This window comes from Centruroides vittatus, unplaced genomic scaffold (assembly GCF_030686945.1).
Source record: "Centruroides vittatus isolate TY-2023 unplaced genomic scaffold, ASM3068694v2 contig_1416, whole genome shotgun sequence".
In the NCBI taxonomy this organism is placed as follows: domain Eukaryota; kingdom Metazoa; phylum Arthropoda; class Arachnida; order Scorpiones; family Buthidae; genus Centruroides; species Centruroides vittatus.
This window is the reverse complement of record NW_027120889.1, coordinates 1,002,734-1,023,449: the sequence shown is the minus strand read 5'-3', so window position 1 is coordinate 1,023,449 and position 20,716 is coordinate 1,002,734. Positions and strand designations below refer to the sequence as shown.

The 20,716-nt window shown below is 28.9% G+C and overlaps 1 protein-coding gene across 2 annotated transcripts in view; it reads right to left on the bottom strand.

Moving 5' to 3' along the window:
* LOC136968200 (bifunctional heparan sulfate N-deacetylase/N-sulfotransferase-like) overlaps positions 1 to 20,716 on the bottom strand; it is a 108,598-nt gene that overhangs the window by 4,581 nt on the left and 83,301 nt on the right. For both annotated transcript variants that reach the window (XM_067262173.1, XM_067262175.1), the window contains 7 exons: positions 16,008 to 16,211; positions 7,131 to 7,257; positions 6,943 to 7,058; positions 3,003 to 3,188; positions 2,734 to 2,862; positions 409 to 591; positions 239 to 335 (listed from right to left, as the gene is read on the bottom strand). In XM_067262173.1, coding sequence (XP_067118274.1) covers positions 239 to 335; positions 409 to 591; positions 2,734 to 2,862; positions 3,003 to 3,188; positions 6,943 to 7,058; positions 7,131 to 7,257; positions 16,008 to 16,211 — 1,042 coding nt within the window. The remainder of the gene's footprint in view (positions 1 to 238; positions 336 to 408; positions 592 to 2,733; positions 2,863 to 3,002; positions 3,189 to 6,942; positions 7,059 to 7,130; positions 7,258 to 16,007; positions 16,212 to 20,716) is intronic.

Here is a 20,716-nt window from a genome sequence, read left to right as displayed (position 1 = left end):
CTGTTTCGTCTATGAAGCGGCATACATTGTAATTTGGGACATTAAATTGATTCATCTTGATGAAAAATTCATTTATGATCATACTAATATTATGGAGAAAGATAATTCACTTAGTAACATGGCCAAACTCTAATAGCCACTTAATATCACAGTTAAACCAACTGAAGTGCAGATTATCTTAATCCAATATACATGCATTATTAGCTTAAATTTTGGCAAAAGAATGGAGAATTCTTACCCGTTTTCTGTGGACCGATCACAAGGAATTTAGGTAGTTGCTCGCAACATTTGGTAGTCGACCAAATAGCCAAGTGACGTTTGTCGTTACAGGGATTCTATAAAGCAGTGAAATAAAGAAAATTTATATTTTAATTGACCTGAAAAATTAATTAAAAGGAGTCAATTTACCATCCAAATTGGATCAGATTCTTCTGGATACATTTGGAAATATTTTTCTGCTAATTGAAGAGGAGGGATTGTAGAAAGTTGTAAGTTTGTCCAACATTGTACAAACTTTATTACTGATTCGAATGTATACAATGCTAAGCGATCATTTCCGTAATTAGATAAATGGGTCATGAAAACGTTAATCTGAAAAAAATTAAATGTAAAGAAAATAAATAAGTGAAAATTAAATTAATATCTTTTCTATAATCTAATTTTTTATGCTTAACAAGTTGTTTTTTGCTGATTAGATCGTGGATCATCCTGTTTTAAGCTAAGATATTGGTGAATTTACAGTTTTAAATGAGATAACTGTTGTTCAGAAAGGATGATTTGTGGTGTTGTGCTTAAATAAAATAAATAAATTTTCATACTGAAAATATAAAATTCATTTATATGTAAGTTTCTGTTAAATTCTACAAGTAATTCGTATCTTACTGAATCTTTGCATTCCCAAAGAAGACTTGTCTTTTACAAAAATTTTAACATGTTTCTGAAACAATAGATCTCAATTGTCATCCATTAATTATGTATACAGTTTTCAAACCACTTTTGACCCCTCTCTCCCTGTTGTTTACAACGATGTACTTTTAGCAAACTCCTAGACTCTACCTTATATTGAAGGAATGACTTAGAAAATATTTGTAGGACTTTTTAAACTGATAGAGTACTCACATGATAAGCAGTCTTATAAGAACAAATTCTTACATCACTAATACCATTAAAAAGTCTTATCACCATTTTTCCCCATTGAGTACAATGATATACAATTTAAAGTATAGTACATGCTTGAAAAAAGTATAAGTAATTAATGGATAGCACCAAAAGAAAAGATGAACATCTTTTTGCTAAGAACTAAATCATTAACTTCAAGAGATTAGAAAATTCACTCAAAATTAACTATTCTCTTTCATAATTTTGTGTGATTTTAAGAATTTAATTTAAATATTAGCTTAAAAATACTACATTTTAAGTATTTTCAGGCTTCTAAACTGTCCTTAAGACATATTTTTTCATAAATAAGAATATAATTTACATCTTTTCTATTAAAAAATTCAAGTCTTTTGGCCATTGTCATCAGTACCAAATATTAATAATTGTATAATATCAGTTTTAATAAAATAAAAAATATTATATGAATTTTAACTCTTTCTATGGTAGGCACTAAGATTTTTCCCCCCGTATCAATCACGAGTTCTGCCAAGTCCACAATGGGGACGACGGACAGGAATTTATGTATCCAGGTTTATCCATGAAAAAATTTTGAGACAATCCAGACTTGTACCTGGATCTTGTAAAGCACTAGACTAGTGCCCTTACCAGCAGTGGGCCAACATTAACATATGTAGAGTAATATAAATATTTAAATTTTTTTTATATAAATTAAAATAAAGTCTAACCATACTGAAAAACAGTATTATAGAATTGTTAAATATGGCTTTCAACTAGGATAAAATCTTTTCAAAGTCCTTTAAAACAGATTATTTCGATAAATGTATATAATTTTTGTCATTATTTAAATAGCATATTCTTCTGTTTTAACTCAAATAAATAAAATATTTTAAACTCTCGGGATATTTTGACATATATTTCACTCATTTCGATCTAAAGTAGAATTAAAATGTTATTAAATTCTGTATGATTTTTTAAATGAAAAAAGTTTAATTTTCATTAATTTATTTTAAAATAATTTTATATTTTCATATAAAAAAGTTTATTAACAATTTATCGAAATAAAACTGCAATAAATTAAAATAAAGCTATCGAAAGCTCGAACACAACTTTGTTTACTTTTCTTTTGAAGTAATAAAAATAGAATTAAAACAAGAATTTATTAATTTTGTCTTAATAGAATTAAAACAAAATTAATAAATAAGAAATTCTTAATTATCATCTTAATTGAAAATTATAGTAATTATTAATTTAATACAGTTTTTTTTTTTTCTTTTTTCCTTGATAAAACAAAAGTTGACATGCACTTAAAGCTTGGCATCAGATGATAAACTGTAAGATAATTTGTTTCGGATAGTAAGTAAAGAAAAATCAATTACATTACTTCATGAAAGATTAATGAAAAGATAAGGATACCTCTATAAAATATCCATTTAATGTTTCCAGCAATGTAATTTATGTTACACATGAACAGCAATTACATTACTCATATCTCTTGATGACATATACTAGAACAACACATTTTATTTTAAACAGAATTCCGTTACACGTTATAAATCCGTAATTTTTTACAAATCGCTCGTCAACGTCGAAGAAAAAAGAATATACAAAACTTACTGGGTTATAAACAAACAACAAAAACAACTCTCCTCCATGAATGCTGTTCTCCAGTTTTTGTGGACCTCCTGGATATTTGTCTAGAAATATCGTGTGAGTATATAATCCACATGTTTGTCTAGGCAAAACCTGTTAAGAAAAATCAGTTTTCTGTAGTTTAGATCCAAGCTTTATGAAATAGAAAAAACCGAGGATCGAGTAAAGAATTTTAAAACTTCTTCGGCATTAAATAAGTAATTTATGAATGTTTTTTAAAAGCCGAAACTTACCATTATGTTTCTATGAATGAATCCACGACGAAGTCTAGCCGGTCGGAGATGAGGATACTCTTCCGTGCTCGTTACCCGAATGTTCCAAATTCTTTTCCAAGCATCGTAAAGATATTCATGAACTGGATAAACACCAGAATGATGAGGAGCTATAGAGTAACCAGAATCTATGGGTATGTTGTGTTTCTGTAATCATTTAAAACAAAAATTATATAATACGTATCTAAAAACTTTTAACATAATAAGTATAGTTATAACAATTTTTATATTGAAATCTTTCACATAATAAACTCATATAATTAAACATTCATAATTTAATATTACTGGATGTAAATGACCTCTTTATCATCTTAAAATCTTGACTCTATTATTATAGAGCCCAAAGATTGGTTTATACATGATGATTTATTATTCAATCTGAAGGAAATGATACCAACAAGACTGATTAATGACTAATAGTTCCCACTTAAAGTGAACATTTGTTCCATTTAGTATATAAATGACTTCAATCATGCAAACTTCTCATTTTTGAAAGAATTTAATGAAATGTTATGACTTAAATTTTAAAATATATTCTATGTTTTATGTTAATTATTTACACTAATATCATAATTAAATTTATTATGTTATTGTTTACTTTGTTAAGTTAGTAATTATAACAGAAACTTCACACTTTTATTAAATTATAGATATAAACTTTGTCCACTGATAATTGCAATGGTGATTTTTTTTACTTCTATAATATAAATTTACATTCATGCTACTTATTGGCATAATTTTTAATTGTTTTAATGCCACAATTTTTAGTTTTTCTGCTGCGATTTTCATTACTTTAATGCCGTAATTTATATTACTTTTACCGTTCTAATACCACCGATTTTATTACTTTGAAACTACAAATTTTATTGCTCAAACACTGAAATTTCTATTGCAAAAATTGTAGCTTTTGAATCTTTATTGTTATAATTCTATAATTTTCCTTTTTTAATGCTGCAATATTAATTGTTTTAATGCAGTGAACTATTACTTATGAATAGGATATGAGCTACTCTAGATAAAAATTAGCAAAATATTATTATTCCGAATCATTATTTTTCATAACCTTTTTAGTCTGCAATCTCATTTTAATATTCTAAAAGATCACATGACATTTCCTAGAATGTAATTTGCAATTCTATGAAATTTATAAGCTATTAGTTGAGAAATAACGCTCTAAAAATCATCGTTAAAATTCCAAATATTCTTAATTTAAAATAAGAAGTAGCGTTTTAATTACTAATCGAATTTAAAATAAGTTTTTTCTGAAATTTACATATTTTTCCATCATTTAGTATTAGATAACAGAAATATAACTATGATATTTATTTTATATTTGTGAATAATACTAATATAAAATTTATAGTAACTGATTTAGTTTTATGTCCTAATTTATTTGAGATAAAGAAAAGGAAAAAATTCATCATCACTGTTGACCTTTTCTAATTAAGAAAATATGTACTGACGATAAAACAGATAACTTCTACCACATGTTTCAAGTAAACTATAATTCATGTAATTTCTACTAAATTTATCATTTTTCTAGTAGATTTTAAAATTAAAATACCGTATTTTCTGGCGTATAAGATGACCTCCCGACTTTTACAGTTAAAATATACAGTTTGGGATATACTCGCCCTATAAGAAGACACCCGGCGTATAAGACGACCCCCGACTTTTGAGATTTTCCTCGGTTAAAAAGTCGTCTTATACGCCGGAAAATACGGTAAGAATATTTATATTTATAGTTAGAAAATAGGGAATTATAGAGGCAAACTCTATCCAAAATGTGTTTATAAAGCTAAAAAAAAAATTAAAATTAGTTTGAGTATAATCATAAGGTTTTATTAACACAGTTCTTTCACATGTGTTTCAATTCGGAGGAAAATATAAGATTAAAATGCCAATATACGATATGTCTAATATGTCAAACAAGTATGTTATCTTTAGTAAAACTGTTGTAAGACTGCAATACAATTATAAAGATATGATAAATTCTCTACTGTGACACATTTTTTTTGTTTTTTCTTTTGGTCTCGTATTCTTTCTGCTCTTTCAAGTTCTGTAACCTCATGAAAAAGGGTGGAGCCAGTTCCATATGTGAATCAAACTTATGCACTTTTGGTGACATTCCATCAATATTCTACTCTGCCACCCTTCGACAATCACTTAACTATATCAGAATTCTTACATTAACTTCATATTTAAAAAATGATCAATGTTCTCCGACACTTTATTCATTACTTTATTTACAATTACTGGGTGCTAAATTTAAGTACATCTTTCATTTATTCGAAAGGAATTATTTTCGGAAAATTATTAAAAATTTACAATAAAATTGGTATTCATTATTAAAACATTCCTAAACTTTTTATGTCATTAGATATTTTTATAAGTTTCGGAATTAAAATTTCGAATATAAGACGATAGATAGGAAGCTATTTATCCGTCGTTGCTTATAGAAAAGATTAACGTAATCGAGAGGCTTTCTATTGATTGTTGTATTAAATTTGAATAATAAATGAACGAAAATAAAATTTTAAGTATTGTTCAAACGATTCTATATCAGCTTCTTGATAAGGATTGAGGCAGGTGCAGCAATGTTAATGGAAAATTTCTGAGGACAAAAAATGGCCTTCATATTCTATAAATTTCATGGCATTTAATCACAGAAAATATTGCTATAAATAAAGTAACATGCTAAGAAATAAACAATGCTTTTATCATTATTATGGAGGTTACATAATAGTAGCTTGCTTCGGATATCCGAAACATAATAAATACACTGACGTAAGGATCTATATATCTTGAATTTCAAGAGGAAAATATCAATTTTTCAAGTTTTATAATAATTTTCTGTAAAGATTTGAAAATACACGATGCAGTAAGTAATTTGACATATTGATTTTGAAGTGTCTTCTATATATTTAACAGCTAAAATTAAAAAATATAATTACTTTATAATGGAACTGAAGGTTAATTACAAAGGACAAGATTTCAACTAGCTTAAAAGATTAAAATACTTCAACTAATAGCCGAGATAATGAAATGTGGCAATTAAATGAAGATATTTTGCTAATTTTTACATTTTTTTCCTCACAAATTTTATCTATTCACTGAATTTTTCTACTTTATGAATAAATTTAAAGTGTCATATCTACTAGAAAAATATTCTGCGTCTTGCCGCATCAGCATTTCCCAGACATATACAATGCAAAAAGCTGGAAAATAGTTTTTTATTTTTAGTTTTTAGCAAAAAATGCTTCCATTAAATAAATTTAATTTTATTTATGCATTTAAATACTCCACCGAAACGAAAAATTAGGTAAATTTAAGAGGAATCTTTGTAAACTTACATTAAAAGTACACAATTAATAATTAGTTTATTCAGAGAAAAAGGAAGAAATTGTGCATTTAATAATACATTTCAAATTAATATTTTAATTAAACTTTAATGTAAAAAGGTACAATTAATAAGTTTTCTCGTAGATTAAAATTAATGAAATTCAAATTAATTCGGCACATCATTAACAGTATTGCATATTAAAATATCAACAATAATTAAAGGTGAATTAATTAATTCAAAAATAATGTCTTTATATAAGATTTCAAAATTTTAAATGGGATAAATAAACAAAACAAGGTAAGAATGTGTTTGCTAGGAAGATTGAAGATAGTGAAAATAACTTTTATTCTATATGAAAATTAGAGTTAAGTTTGCATAATTGTTACGATATTCATAGTGCATACATAATACATTTACTTTCGTGGCTTTTGCCTTAACTTATCATTATGAAATCACCAGAAAATATCCCAGGAAATGAGTGTAGGGTGTGGTCGAACAACCAGGTTAGTTTTTTTTCTTTTTCCCCCCTTTTTTTATTCTCCTATTTTCTGTTCTCACCTTAGCAAATTCACGATTTAATCTCATTTCTACCTCCAAGGCCGTTAGGTTATCGAAAAGATGAGGTTGACTATGACTCCACATATGACCAAACCACCAAAAATCCTGTGCAAGAGCTATCAAAAAAGAACACATTATAGTCATACATCAGAAGAATTAATCCGATATAATAATTGATTATGTTTTACCTATGAGAAGGTCGTCTCCTCGATTTTCTTCCGACGTTCCTTTGTGATAAAATTTCCCTGAGAATCCCAAATTGAAGCGGAAACCGGGTATGACCTTTCTCAAGCGTTTTTGAGCATCATGCAGAGCCTAAATATATATATTAAAAAAAAATATTAAAATTTGATTTAAGACTTTAATTAACTTAATATACCTTTCCTCTCTTCAATAAATCACATCTTGTATGAATTATTAAACATGTAAACTCATACTAATAGTTGATAGTACACTCTACATCCCTCTAATTCTCATTTTAACGGTTAATAATGAAATTTGTGTATGTAAAAAGGGGGTTAGCAGACTAAGTTTACCTTCCGGGGATTTGACTTTTAATAAATTGGGAGGTAGGACATATTAATCCAAAGCACTCGGCGTTTAAATTTATCAACTCATTATGCTAATGGGAGAAGTGTTGTGGGTGCGTATCTATATCTCTATCAACATCAGTGCTGTATGGTATGGTTGGTATTTCGCAACTAATTGCTGCCAGCACGAAAGGATTGCAACGTTCTGAAGCCTTTCTAGTGTATAGATACATTAGTCACACATGGTTACACAGTAATGGCATGCACACAATATACCAGCTGGTAAAACCCACTCTGTATTTAACTAAAGGGGGTTAACGGTAGTTACACCCTACTGATTACACGATTACAAACTCTAACTCGTCAGCACACACTTGGACGCCTGCATCTCTTCCACAAACTGAGTTACGCATGGTTGAAGATTGATTCCATCTATTATCGAACAACGATGACTTTAATTACTTGAAATTTTGCTTCGAGTATACGTCTTCCTTTTAGGAAATGTCAATTCGATACCGTTAGAAAATGTCATCTCGCCTCGTTAAAAACGTATTTATACGTGTCAGCTTCTGGTGTGGTTTCTTTGCTGCTGTTCCGTCATGCGATTTAAAGACGTAGAAAACGTGTCAAAAAACTTCCTACAAATTTGCACTTCTGTAAATAAGTATAATTTATCTGTTGTGTACTTAACTTCCGTGTTTAGACATTTATCAGTGAGGAGGAGTAGGAGACGTTGAGGCTGATTTTGTCGACTGATACCGATAATTCATACAAAGTACCAGTCAAGAAAAGCTGTCCTCCGTAATCTCCCCATCCCTCATGTCCTTTTTTTTCATGCCTCTGTATTTCTCTTAATTCCGAAGCAAAATATCTTTGACTCCCCCTCACACACCCCCAGTATCTTCTGGTTTGTGTATGTTTAGAGCCTTACACAAAGTTCTGTAAGAACAAGGTTGAGCAATCTAGCGTAACGTTATGAAGTGTGTACGGTACCATTTAAAGTTGCAATAACTTTCCTTAGAAACGGTACAAAAAATAAACTAATTAACATAAAATTATTAAAATCGATACATAAGAATATTCCGAGAAACAGAACGCTTACAATAGGCTTAAACTTGACTCGCATTGACACGAATACTGTGATGAATGAGAGATGCTGCAAGACAGTTTCATAGTTCCTAAATACCTATACAGTAATTATAAATACAGTTAATTTCTCTATTATTTCGTTTCAAAGTTATTCGAATTGTTTGATTATCGTGAAAATCTAGTAAAACGAATGGGCGTGCAACGTGGCGCGATGCAAAGTGGCGTCACGTCACGTATCGCATCCATTTAAGATTGGTTTTGGTTTCAGAATGAAGAAGGAAAACAAAAACAGTTTTACCTAAAATATAAACTTATAACAAGCATTGGCCAGACCACTTTTTGCTTTGCCAAAGTTACAATGCGATTCTAATTTCAAATCATCCGCTAGCGTGTAACAATATCAGACCAAACCAATAGACTTTTCCGTAGGGGGAAGGAGTAAAAGGAAAGTGAAAGGGGGTTGTTTTCCCCCTTAACACGATAACCGCTCTCTGTTTTTTGGCCGGATCACTTCCCCCTTTTTTATAGCCCCGTATAATTAGAAACAAAATGTCAACATCAGATTTCTCTGCAACGAACAGTTTTCCGGATATAAACTGTGACAGCAGACACTTCGGAAATTATCTTTATGAAATATATATATATATATATAGCATCTTGCATTTTTCAATATTAAATTCTTCACTGTTTCAGCTTTAAAATTTTAAAATTTATTTATAAATAAACGCGTTTTCATCACGTGTTTGAAATATTAAAGAGGCCAAAGTGAGTAAACGGCATTTTCATCAATTCAATTTCAACTGATGCCAAAATCGATCGGTTGGTTCCAACTCAAAATATATTTATCATACATTATTCTGTACAGTTTTTGTTTAACCTTATACGATTCTGTACGCTGAAATATTCTTTTCGAAAGAAATTCAATTAATAATTTATTTACTTGTACTGCTTAAGATACACAATAATTTTACTCTGCAACAGTTTTACGAGTACTTTCATTCATAAAATATCCAGATATATCCATTATCAGTATCATTTTTTTTCGTTTGTAAACTGTTATTGTATACAAACGAACTTCTCTCGTTCATAAATTTTAAGTTTGTAAATACACGTTGCTCGTATTTTCTTCATTCATTCCCGAGTAAATAGTATCATTTCATTCAATAAATGCTTTCTATATGATGAATGAATGGTACCGTTTAATAACTGTTTCGGTACGAATAGACACCTTTTCACTCGTTTAACTGCATTCACAAATTACTAACACGAAAGTACAAATTGAATTCATTCATAAACTGCTCCAGCAAGCTGGCATATATTAATATATAGATTCTTAATTATTCCTAATAATACTTCTACCTTAACTAGGAACTTTAATCATATCTCCTGTATAAATTTTCAATTTAATAATAATAAAAATAAAATAAAAGAGTCATTTATAAAAGAAAAACATGGCAATGTTAACAAGATCATTAAAGATGATTTCCATCAAGTTGAGGTTAGAAGCAAATCTATTAGAAGCAAAGCATTAGGTCAAACAACTAAATCGATTTTGCAAATTGGTAATAATGAAAGTATAGGGGATGAGAAACGAGAGAATTTATGCGTTCAAAAATCGATATTTTCTTTTCTTCTACTAAATTAAAAATCAGCAAAAGTATTAAAGTTGAAGGGTGAATGAATTTATATAAAGAAAAAGAAAAGAATCCCTGCACATTTATATCAAACACATTTCTAATTAATTCCTTTAAGAAATATTCTTTTTTTTAAAAAAAAAATTATATCCGAGAAATAGGAAATTTTATTTTTCATTAATAAATATATATTAATAGTTAAATTTATTTTTGTAGGAAGTTTTTTTAAAGTCAATTTTCTCTGTTCTTAACATTAATAAAGTAATTGTACTATTGTAAAATTATTTAATATATATTCTTATTTTTATTAAAAACGTATTTAATATTATTATTATTATTATTTCTAGAAATGTTTAAATTAATTGAAAATGTGTTTTTAAAAAATAATTTTTACAGGAAACTTAGTAGATTTCCTCCAAAAATTCTTTTATTTCCTCTGTCTTGAGCGTTGGTAATTTAATCTTAGTTAAATATTTATTTTAATATATTCTTCTGTTTTTAAAGAAAATATTATTTAATCATAATTTGATATTTTTAATTCTATATAAGGTAAATAAATGTAAAAAAAATTATTTCTAAGAATCATTTGAATGTGCTGTATAACTTTCCCCATAATAAGTCGCAATGCGACGCGATGCGACGCGACGTTTCGCAAACGTAAGCACAAAATATCAATAGCGAAGTTGAGGCCGAAGTTTTCAACGCGAAAACGTGTACGTCGGACGTTCGGCGTCGCTTTCCTGTAAACCTAGAAGTTTGACAATGGCGTTTGGAACGTCAGGGGAATCGTGCTCGACGTTCCAAACGTCATTGTCAAACTTCTAGGCTTACAGGAAAGCGACGCCGAACGTCCGACGTACACGTTTTCGCGTTGAAAACTTCGGCCTCAACCTCGCTAATAACTTGTTTTGTTTACGGAATTTTCACGAAATTCAACAGGCATCATGGCACGAAAGTAATGAATTTCTGAAGATAAATTCGTTTGTAAGTTATACTTAATAAGTTAAATTAGTAACAGACGTACAGACACACAGTTAAAAGTTCTCTTTCTTTTAATATTAAAACTCAAATAATTTTACTTTTAATTGGGTAATTAAGAAAATGAGGAAAAGAAGAAGAACATTTTAGTTACTTTTAATAACTAAAACTTTACAAATTATTTGATATAAAAATTTTTAAATGAGAAAACTCGAAGAAAAATAAATTTTATTTTACTTTTTAAAATGTAATAAATGAAATTGCACGTGTTCCCGAAATTTCTTTTAATTTTTTAAAACTGCAATCGAATTCGTTGAAGTCGTTAGGAAGAAGTTAAACCGAGTAAAAACAATTGTTAAGTAGAAAACTTTATACTTTAAATATTTCTAAAAGAATTTTCATTAATGTAGAATTAGAATATAAAACTTTTCGATGTAAAAGTATTAATCTAATTTAAATTTTTCTCGGATACTATTTTTTTTTTAAATTAGTTTTGTAGAAAACCATAGATTGGAAAGCTAGATTTCTGCAAGAAGCTATGTATAAAACTTTAAATTTTTATTATTAAAAAATAAATTCGTATATGGGAAGTTCTCTCAGTGGGCATCTGTCACAAAATTTACTTTATAAAATGCAAACATTCTTCCACAGTTAGAATATTCGGTTAATGTTACCCTTGGTGCCAAGATGACGGCTCGTCTCTGATTCCAGCAAGGAAACAGGCACGTTCTAACCTAACCTAACCTATTCTAATAAATTACCATAATTACTAGCAACCAAATTATTAGAATAGGTTAGGTTAGGTTAGAACGTGCGTTTCACTGTTTCCTTGCTGGAATCAGTGACGAGCCGCCATCTTGGCACCAAGGGTAACATTAACCGAATATTCTTCTTCAAGATTCTGTAAAACGTATTTGTTACTATTGCGGCATTTAAATACAACGGCGGCCAGTATTTTAGATACATTTTTTTTTTTTTAAATGCATACAAAATAACCTCCAAACAACAACGGCCATGTTTCCTTCATTGGCCGTTGTTCAGAGGTTGGACTGTATTACGAACCAGCGCTGTTTTATGGATGCTCTGTCTTTTACAGAATAAAACTAAGTTCTTAAACACGATTCGTATATTTAAATCTTCAATACAATCGTATCTATGAAGGATTGAGAGAGAAATTATTTTTATTCTACATTGATTATACCTTTAATTTTTTTTTCTTTTAAAATAAGCAAGCCACAAAGTTTTTAATAGGAAGGCAGCGAGATGAAATGCATTATCGATCAAAGAAAATTTACAAAAGTCGACTTTTGAGTGATGATTTATTTACTATGTAAATGAAGGATTTCTCGACAAGAGTACAATATTAATTTAGTTAGAAAATTTAATTAGAATTTTTCATAATAATCGTTAAAATGTCATCACACCTGGTGCAATCTAATAATTTCTCAGGTGGCAACTGCAACATAGAAAAATAAATCATTTACGTATTCTAAAAGATCAAATAAAAGTGCAAGATCACGAAAGATTGATCCAACGGTATACGCTTTCTCAATCTCTTGGTATCATCGAGTAAAGAGGGAAAAGACATTTTATCGCATTTGGAGGAAGCAAGACGACAACCATAGTCGAAAGGATTCTATTAATCATTCACGCATTGTTAACCTCAGAGGAAATAGTTCCTCAGTTCTGTTGAAACTTTCCTTTGTCTAGCTTTTGGTTAAATGTAGAGGAAGTATTGCAAATCCCAATATTGGTGGTGCTCGGGGAACTGTTTGGCTTTCACAAATCGTTAGATCCAATCAACTGCATTTCTTTTTCTTTCGGTTTCATCGTCACTTCCGGTGATAATTGGTCGTAAACCACACCAACAGGTCTTAACAAAAGACCATTAAAAAATAAAAATAATAATAATATAAAAGAAAAAAAAGTCTGTAGAGGAAATAACTCGAGATTCTTTCCTTGGTCTTTATTGTCAATCGGATTGGATAAAATAGGATTTTCTTGTAACAGAACAAAAAAAAAAGAAATACACAATACACAGCACCGAAATTAAATCTTTAGATATAATTCCTGAGATTTTAAATTAAAAAAAGCTTAAATTTTTTGCTAATTCAAATGGCAGCCATTTTCCTTCCTTGAGCTTAATTTGCTTCTTAATAAATATGTGTACAGAATTTGAAACAATTTCTTTAAAATATTATTAAAATATAACTTAAATGATAAAAAAAAATGAAACGTGTGAAGCATAAACAGGTTAAGAAGCATGTAAATATGCCCCTCTGCGATCGTTTTTATATTATGTTTTATCGATAAGTCTTATAAACAAGCAATTACTTCTTTGAAAAGATCACATAAATAATTAAGGGATTGTACTTAATTACTTACATCCAGCATTAGCATCGATCTGTATATATACTGAAGGGATCAAGCCAATAACAATAAGTAAAAAATTTCTCATTATCGATATAATAATAAGGTGTAGAGTTGAGTACGGTAGTAGTTTCTACTCCTAATTTTTGTAACGTGTTTTAAAATAAGAATATGTTGAGAAGGGGTTCAAAATTATTGGGGGATTTGTCCTTTCTGTCTCTTATGAATCGACGCTCGTGACTTTTCTGACGTGATGGATGACTACGTCTTATAAGCTCGCCTTTCTCCAGTGGTCCACGGACCCCTAGGGGTCCGTGGAACTCTGCGAGGATCTGCGGTCCATCATGATGTGGCAGTTTTAAGGGTCCACTTGATAACCACTGTTATAAGCTATAAAGTATTATCACGTCTCGATCTTTTTGACACAACATCAAAGGTATAACTAGGTACTAATTAATATCAGGACCATCGACAGCTTGGTGTAGGGCCCCATTTGCTTTTTTTAATAAATGAAATACGTTGATTGTTTTTATTAGTAAATAGTAGTCTTAAAGGTTTTATTTTTTGTTAGTAAAAATAACAAATATATGTGATAGAAACTACTCCCCTCCTCCAGCCCTAAGCTGGAGAGGGGAAGCTAGGGATTTTTCCTAGCTTTCCCCTCATAGTTTTCCTGATTGGCATAAGCGATTTTTAAAGAACTATTCGCGCCAACAGTTTACAAACTAAGCTTATCCCCTTTCCTGCAAATCCTGATACAGTTAATGCATTTTGAATCATCATTTAAATTCAATTTCGATTTATATTATCTAAATATATAAAATTACTTGTCATGACTGATTGACTGATTGATTCATCATCTCCCAGGGCAAACCGCTGAACCTAAATAGGTGAAATTTGGTACACGGTTAGGGTACGTCACGAGAACGTACACTAAGAAGAGATTTTTGGAAATCCCCCCGCGGGGGAGAGGGATAGGTTTAAGGATTATCCTTAAAAACTCGGCTTCTACTCTACTATTTTAGATGCGGGAGCAACGCCGGGCTTATCTGCTAGTTATATATATTTTTATTTATGCTATTTATATAAATAAAGAAAAATAATAAGCAGACAAGCGACTCAACTCGTGAAATCGTATTCATATGTTCTTAAAATAAGCATTTTTCAATCAACTTTTTTCAGGAAAGAAACCACTTTTCTCCTTTATAATTATGATAATAATCATTAAAAACATACTTGAACAGTAAATATAGTGAATTAATTCTTAAAAACACAATTTTTATTCTTGTATAGTAGTTAAGAAGCTGTTTACTTAAGTGAAAATTTCCGAGAGATATTTGAGATTTCATAAAAAGTAATTCAAATTTCGTGAGCCCATAACTAGGTTTATTGTATTTACGTGTTCTAAATGCTTAATTAATGCCACTTTTAAGGCAAATGAGCAAAAACGGCATTAAAATTTTGCAAAAAAAAAAACCGAGCGAAGGAAAAATTATAAGAATTTCTTGTTTTAAAACGATAACTTCGAGTATGGTTTTTAAATGTTAATTTGTGCAAATATATACATAAACGTATTTGCTTTTTCGTTCTTTCAATATTAAAATAAGGAAGTAACCTGGAAAAAATCCGGAGAACTCAATTAAAATTCCAATAAAATGATTATTGTTTCTTGTAAGCATTAATTTTCTATTTCCTCCATTTATCTTAAAAGGGGTAACCTATATAATGAACTTGATGGCCGGATTTCTCTCTACATGCAACGGATTTCCTTTATAGATGGCGAAATCCGAGCGGAAACTTTTCTTATCGTGCACGTTTGTCCATTTTATCTCATCTTGGTAGTCGTGTAGTAAGAAGATAATGTTTAATGTCCACCATTAACGCAATCAAAACTACATCTTTGTATATTTTAAGCCTATGAAAATAGAATATCATTAGAAAAGTCGTGATTATCGTCGCCATTATCATGTTTTACAGTGATAACCTCGACTTTTTTATTTGTTAATAAGCCTCATCATCTGTGGTGTGAAGATCATACAGCAAGCATCATTATCGTCGTTATAAAGAAGATCAACAACAGTAAAAGCAATATCATTAATGATAAAAGTAATATGTAAGGAAGAAGTAATCGCATCAATATTACCATTGTTAATCTTGCTTCAATATCATTAACATAGAATTATTGAAGTCGACATCATCATTGATGGAAGACCATCGATGATAAAAGCATGAACATGGCAACATCATCATAGAAGGAAGATTAAAAGCAAGAGAATAACAATGACAACATCAGCGCAATGGCTATCATCATGAGCAGCAAAAGCAGAAGCCAAATTATAAATGATAAACGCAAAATCATTGTTAAAACGGATCATCATTAAAATCATGATTGTCTTTTTCTTATTTTAACAAAAAATTCTAAATAATTTCCTACTTAAACGATGTGTAAGCCATATATACTTACAAGTACGTCTGCAGGTTTCATCCTGGTCGATCTCTCTCCTACGAAAATATCGTCTATGTCGATAAGAAGATACCTCTGCAATGGCAAACTGAGTTTACCATGAGAAAGATAAGAAATTGCATCCAGGAAGAGTAATTTGTGTAACCAAAACTTAAAACTGTTTCCAAAAATCGCTCTTTGAATACCGTCGTAGATGCCGATGTCCTGAAAAAAACAGTGGGAAAATTATTTCATTATTCTAAATGCCATCTCGCGTTTATTAATTTGTTGTTAACTCAGACTATTCGTAAAAAGTCAATAGAATTCAGCGCCATTTTCACGCCTAGCGTGAGAGTAATCACTAAACGGATAGGCGAGATCTCTAGAACGCAACGCGAGGCGCGAGAGAAATAAATCGCTCATGAAAATATTCTGTGTAAAATACAATTGAAATATAATATAGATATTTAATCGTGTTGAATGATAGAATATATTGAAAAAAATAGTATTGAAAAAAGTGTTGATCGCAGCGATCAACCGCGAGTGTCGCACCGCGCGCAAAACTATTTCTTGACCGCAACGTTAAAAATAAAAGTACACAAAGTTTAAGTTTTCTTACTTCTAAAAGAAGTGAGGAAATCTATATTTTAAGATAAGAAGTAAAACATCACATCCATTATTAACAAAATACAGTACATACATAATTGAAACATGTCGCAAAATAAGATTGCATCCGAGATTACTATCAAGAAGTTTTTTCTAAATATCAGCTCGTAATATATAAAATATAAATTGTAAACTACTAAAGTTGTTATAATAATCATCGGCTGTATAAAAATAAACGGTCTTCACTTATTTTCAGCCCTAGTATTATACTTTCCGCCATATTTATCAATTCCGCGAGCCACGCGCGCCGTCGCATCGCGTAGCTCGCGAAAGTTCAAGAATAGTATTTAAAGTTGTCTCTAGTGCATATTTTATAAGTTATTTTCATTGTTAATTACTTAAAAGTTAACCACGATATAATTTTTCCACCATTTTACGCAGATAAATCAAAAGATTACACTTGTAAGGAGATAAAAGAGAATTAAAGAACATCCCTCCTCCTTTTATAAATGTGAAAAAAATAAATAAATTTAAAATAAGCTAAAAATAACGGAAAACGTATAAAATAAGAAAAAAGTAAAGAAATTCTACCAAAAAGATTGATCTGTTTTCCACTTTTAAGTCAGAAAAGTACGTAAAAAACGAGGGGAGGAAAGGAAAAATGACTTCTATATGCTTATTGTTAAAGGGAGGGCAATCGCATTTTTAAGAAGACATTAGCATGCGTAGGGATGATCAGAGCAACAAAGTGCAGTCGTCATACGTTGTATGAATGTTTAGGAGGAGAAGTATAGAAGGATACAGAGAAAAGTGAAATAAATACTGTTTTTTATGTGCCGTATACATTAAAAAAACTGCGAATTTAAAGTTTAGAAAAAATAAAATAAGAAAGAGAAATCGGTTTGGAAATTCATCAAGGTTTGAACGACCAATCCGTAAGGAAAAAAAAAAAAAAAGGGAAATGTAAGTTTTATTAAAAGCTTTCCTCTCAACTCTTGATTGACGTTTTTCCCTTTACTTTGGAGTGATACGGAGCGAATTAATGTAAAAGTTTGCAATGACATTTTAATAAAACACCCAAAACTTTGCAATAAAAGAAGAAGAATCTAAAAATGTTCGCGTTAAAAAGATTTTTATCGAAAAATTTTTATTGTTTTTCCCTTTCTCCCCCTTCTTCCTCCTCTCACTCCCTTAAAAAAAACTCATAAATATGATTCTTTCTTATATGACATAAATTAGAATAGAATTGCATTAAAATAAATCATCGTGGATCAATTTTCTGATTAAAAATTAATTAATTTCTTCCTTAATTAACATTAACTTATTAATTACTAATTTAAAGTTTAATTCATAATTAGTGTTAATATATTAACATAAATTACATTATTAATTTTCTATATATATATATATATATATATATTTATTTATTTATTTATTTATTTAAAAAATTGATTTTATTTTATAAATTAAAGAGGTTATTATTCAAAATAATTTTAAATAAATTAATTTTAATCGGATTATCATCATTATCTCGGAAGATAAATTCCATTTTGATGCAATTTGCCGCAGAGGAGAAGAGATGCTGAAGAGAAGGGATGCTGCTAATAATATTTTCTATAATTATAACTTTAAAAAACTAATTTATTTTATATATTTAAATCACATTTCTATAAATACATCAAGATAAAATAATAATTTTTTTGCAGTTTATTTACGTAAAAAAATCTTTAAAAATATATTTTAAAAGAAGCTTAACATGAGGAATTATATATATATATATATATATATAGACCTATGTGTGTGTGTTTGTGTGTGGGTGTGTGTATTTATGTGTGTTTCTTCCAGCGAAAAAAGCATTAACATATTTTAAAATATTCTCACGTATATTTCACCTTCTTTTGCTTACAGTTGTAATGTGGAGTAGCATGATAACGTTACTATAGTTACACATCCGGAGCAACCATCACTTTGGTATTTGGGTGCTGAAAGATGTAATCGGATTTCGGAAAACACGACAAAAGACCTAAAAGAAATGAAAAGTCAGTGGAAAAATACCAACTACAAGCGACTACTGACAACATGTGTTAGGGTGTGAAACATGTGTCACAAACTATTGTCATTGGAAGGGGGACAAAAACGGAAACTTCCACCTTGTCAATTGTGGCTGAAGGTATCCTTTCCTGACAACAGAATCCAAAATGAAAGTACTAGTAACAGCAACAGAAGGAAGAAGAAGGAGAAAGTGAGCATTGGTCCAAGTTGAAAAACTGGAAAACTTACATCAATAAAGAAAAACAGAAACTCTATATTGGAAAAAGTAACGTTTTCTAATATTGCAGGAAAGTTTTTTTTTATTATTTAATTTTATACAATCGTAAAATATATTATATATATATTAAATCTATAAAAGTTTGTTCATATTGCTTATAAACTGATAAAAAACAGCAGTATAAAAAAATCTGTATATTTTATCCCTTTTTTTTAATATTCTAATCTTGTTGCTCTTCTGTATAATTGTAAAATGTTAATAGAAGACAAAACTAAAATTTTTTATAATTTAATTTAATTATAATATATCTCCTGCCAAAAAATAGACTTGTGATTAATAGTTATATACATCGCCGACAGATGGCACGAAGAGCATTTTTAGGAAAATTTTAATTTATGCTAATTTATGCAAATGTATGCCACTCATGTAATTTGCATAAATTAACAATATTTTGTAGAAACGCATTAATTAAGGCGTAAATACGTTTTAAAACACATAAAAATTACTTTAGAAAAAGTTTATAACTATACATTAATTTATTCGCATAAATTTGCATAAATTATGTTAATTACGAAGATTTTTTTAGAATAAATTTTGGATTTTTTTAAAGAAAACGTATAAAGATTATTAATACAAAAAAAGCTAATTTAAAGGAGAAAATGGCCTTTGATGATAAGGAGAATTTAATTAAAAATTTAGGTAAATGTAAATTTTTTGAAAATTTAAAAAAAAAATAAAAAATGAGATGATATCAATAATTTTTATGGAGAGTTTATTGTTAAACTTTGGTTAATGATAGCGGAGAAGGAAAGAAGAAAGATGATGTATGACGATCATCCTCAACAAATTTTATTAGAAGACCTTTATTTAGTTGAAAAGTATCGAGTTATGAAATACGAGGAATATCCTCAATGGAAGTAAAGTATGACTTCCGCTCGTACATCAAATTTGAATTATTTTCCACATAAATTTTTATTATTATATATTTTAACTGGATAAATTTGACCTTTTTAACAGAAAAAATATAAAAAATCGAGTCGAATAAAAAGGAAAAACGAGTACTTTTTTAACGTGATACGAAACTTATAACACTTGTTATTTCAACTCTTCTCGTGCTTTATTTTATTTTTATTTATTTATTTTAAAGAAAATGTATCGTATTGTCTTTATATATTTTATTATAAAATTTTTATCATTAATTTTTTTTATTATAATTTTTTAAATGTAATATTTTGTAGTCGTCATTTTTGAAAACGAAGTGATGGATGCTTCAGCACTTTTTTTCTGCAATTTTGAATGGATCTTAATGAAATTTTCTCTTTATATCCAAGTTTTTATAAAGAGTTTCGTGCGACGTGAGTTGTTACATTTCAATCTAATTAAACTTTTTCAAAATAAATTTTGGAGTTGCCATTTTTGAAACGGAAAATGGAGGATGCTTCTGTACTTTCTTTAGAACCATTTCTGTAATTTTAAAATGGATCTTAATGAAATTTTCTCTTAATATCCAAGTTTCTACGAAGAGTTTCGTGCAACAAAATTGTTTCATTTCAAATAATTAAATTTTATAGTTGCCATTTATGAAAACAAAATAAATGATGCATTTTCTTTTCATAACTTTATATTTAAAAATTTTAAACTATAATTTATTTTTGCCAATTTATATACAGCTATAATAATAAATTCATACTGAGTTTATACATAATAACAAATATTTTATCATGAAAAATTGTTCGAAAAAATTAGCTCGATTTTAAAATAAAATTTTGTTATTATTTTTATATTTTTTAATGCTATAATCTTTACAGAAGTTTTGATAAATTCCTCTCGCAATAATCTCTTATTGTTTCCAAAT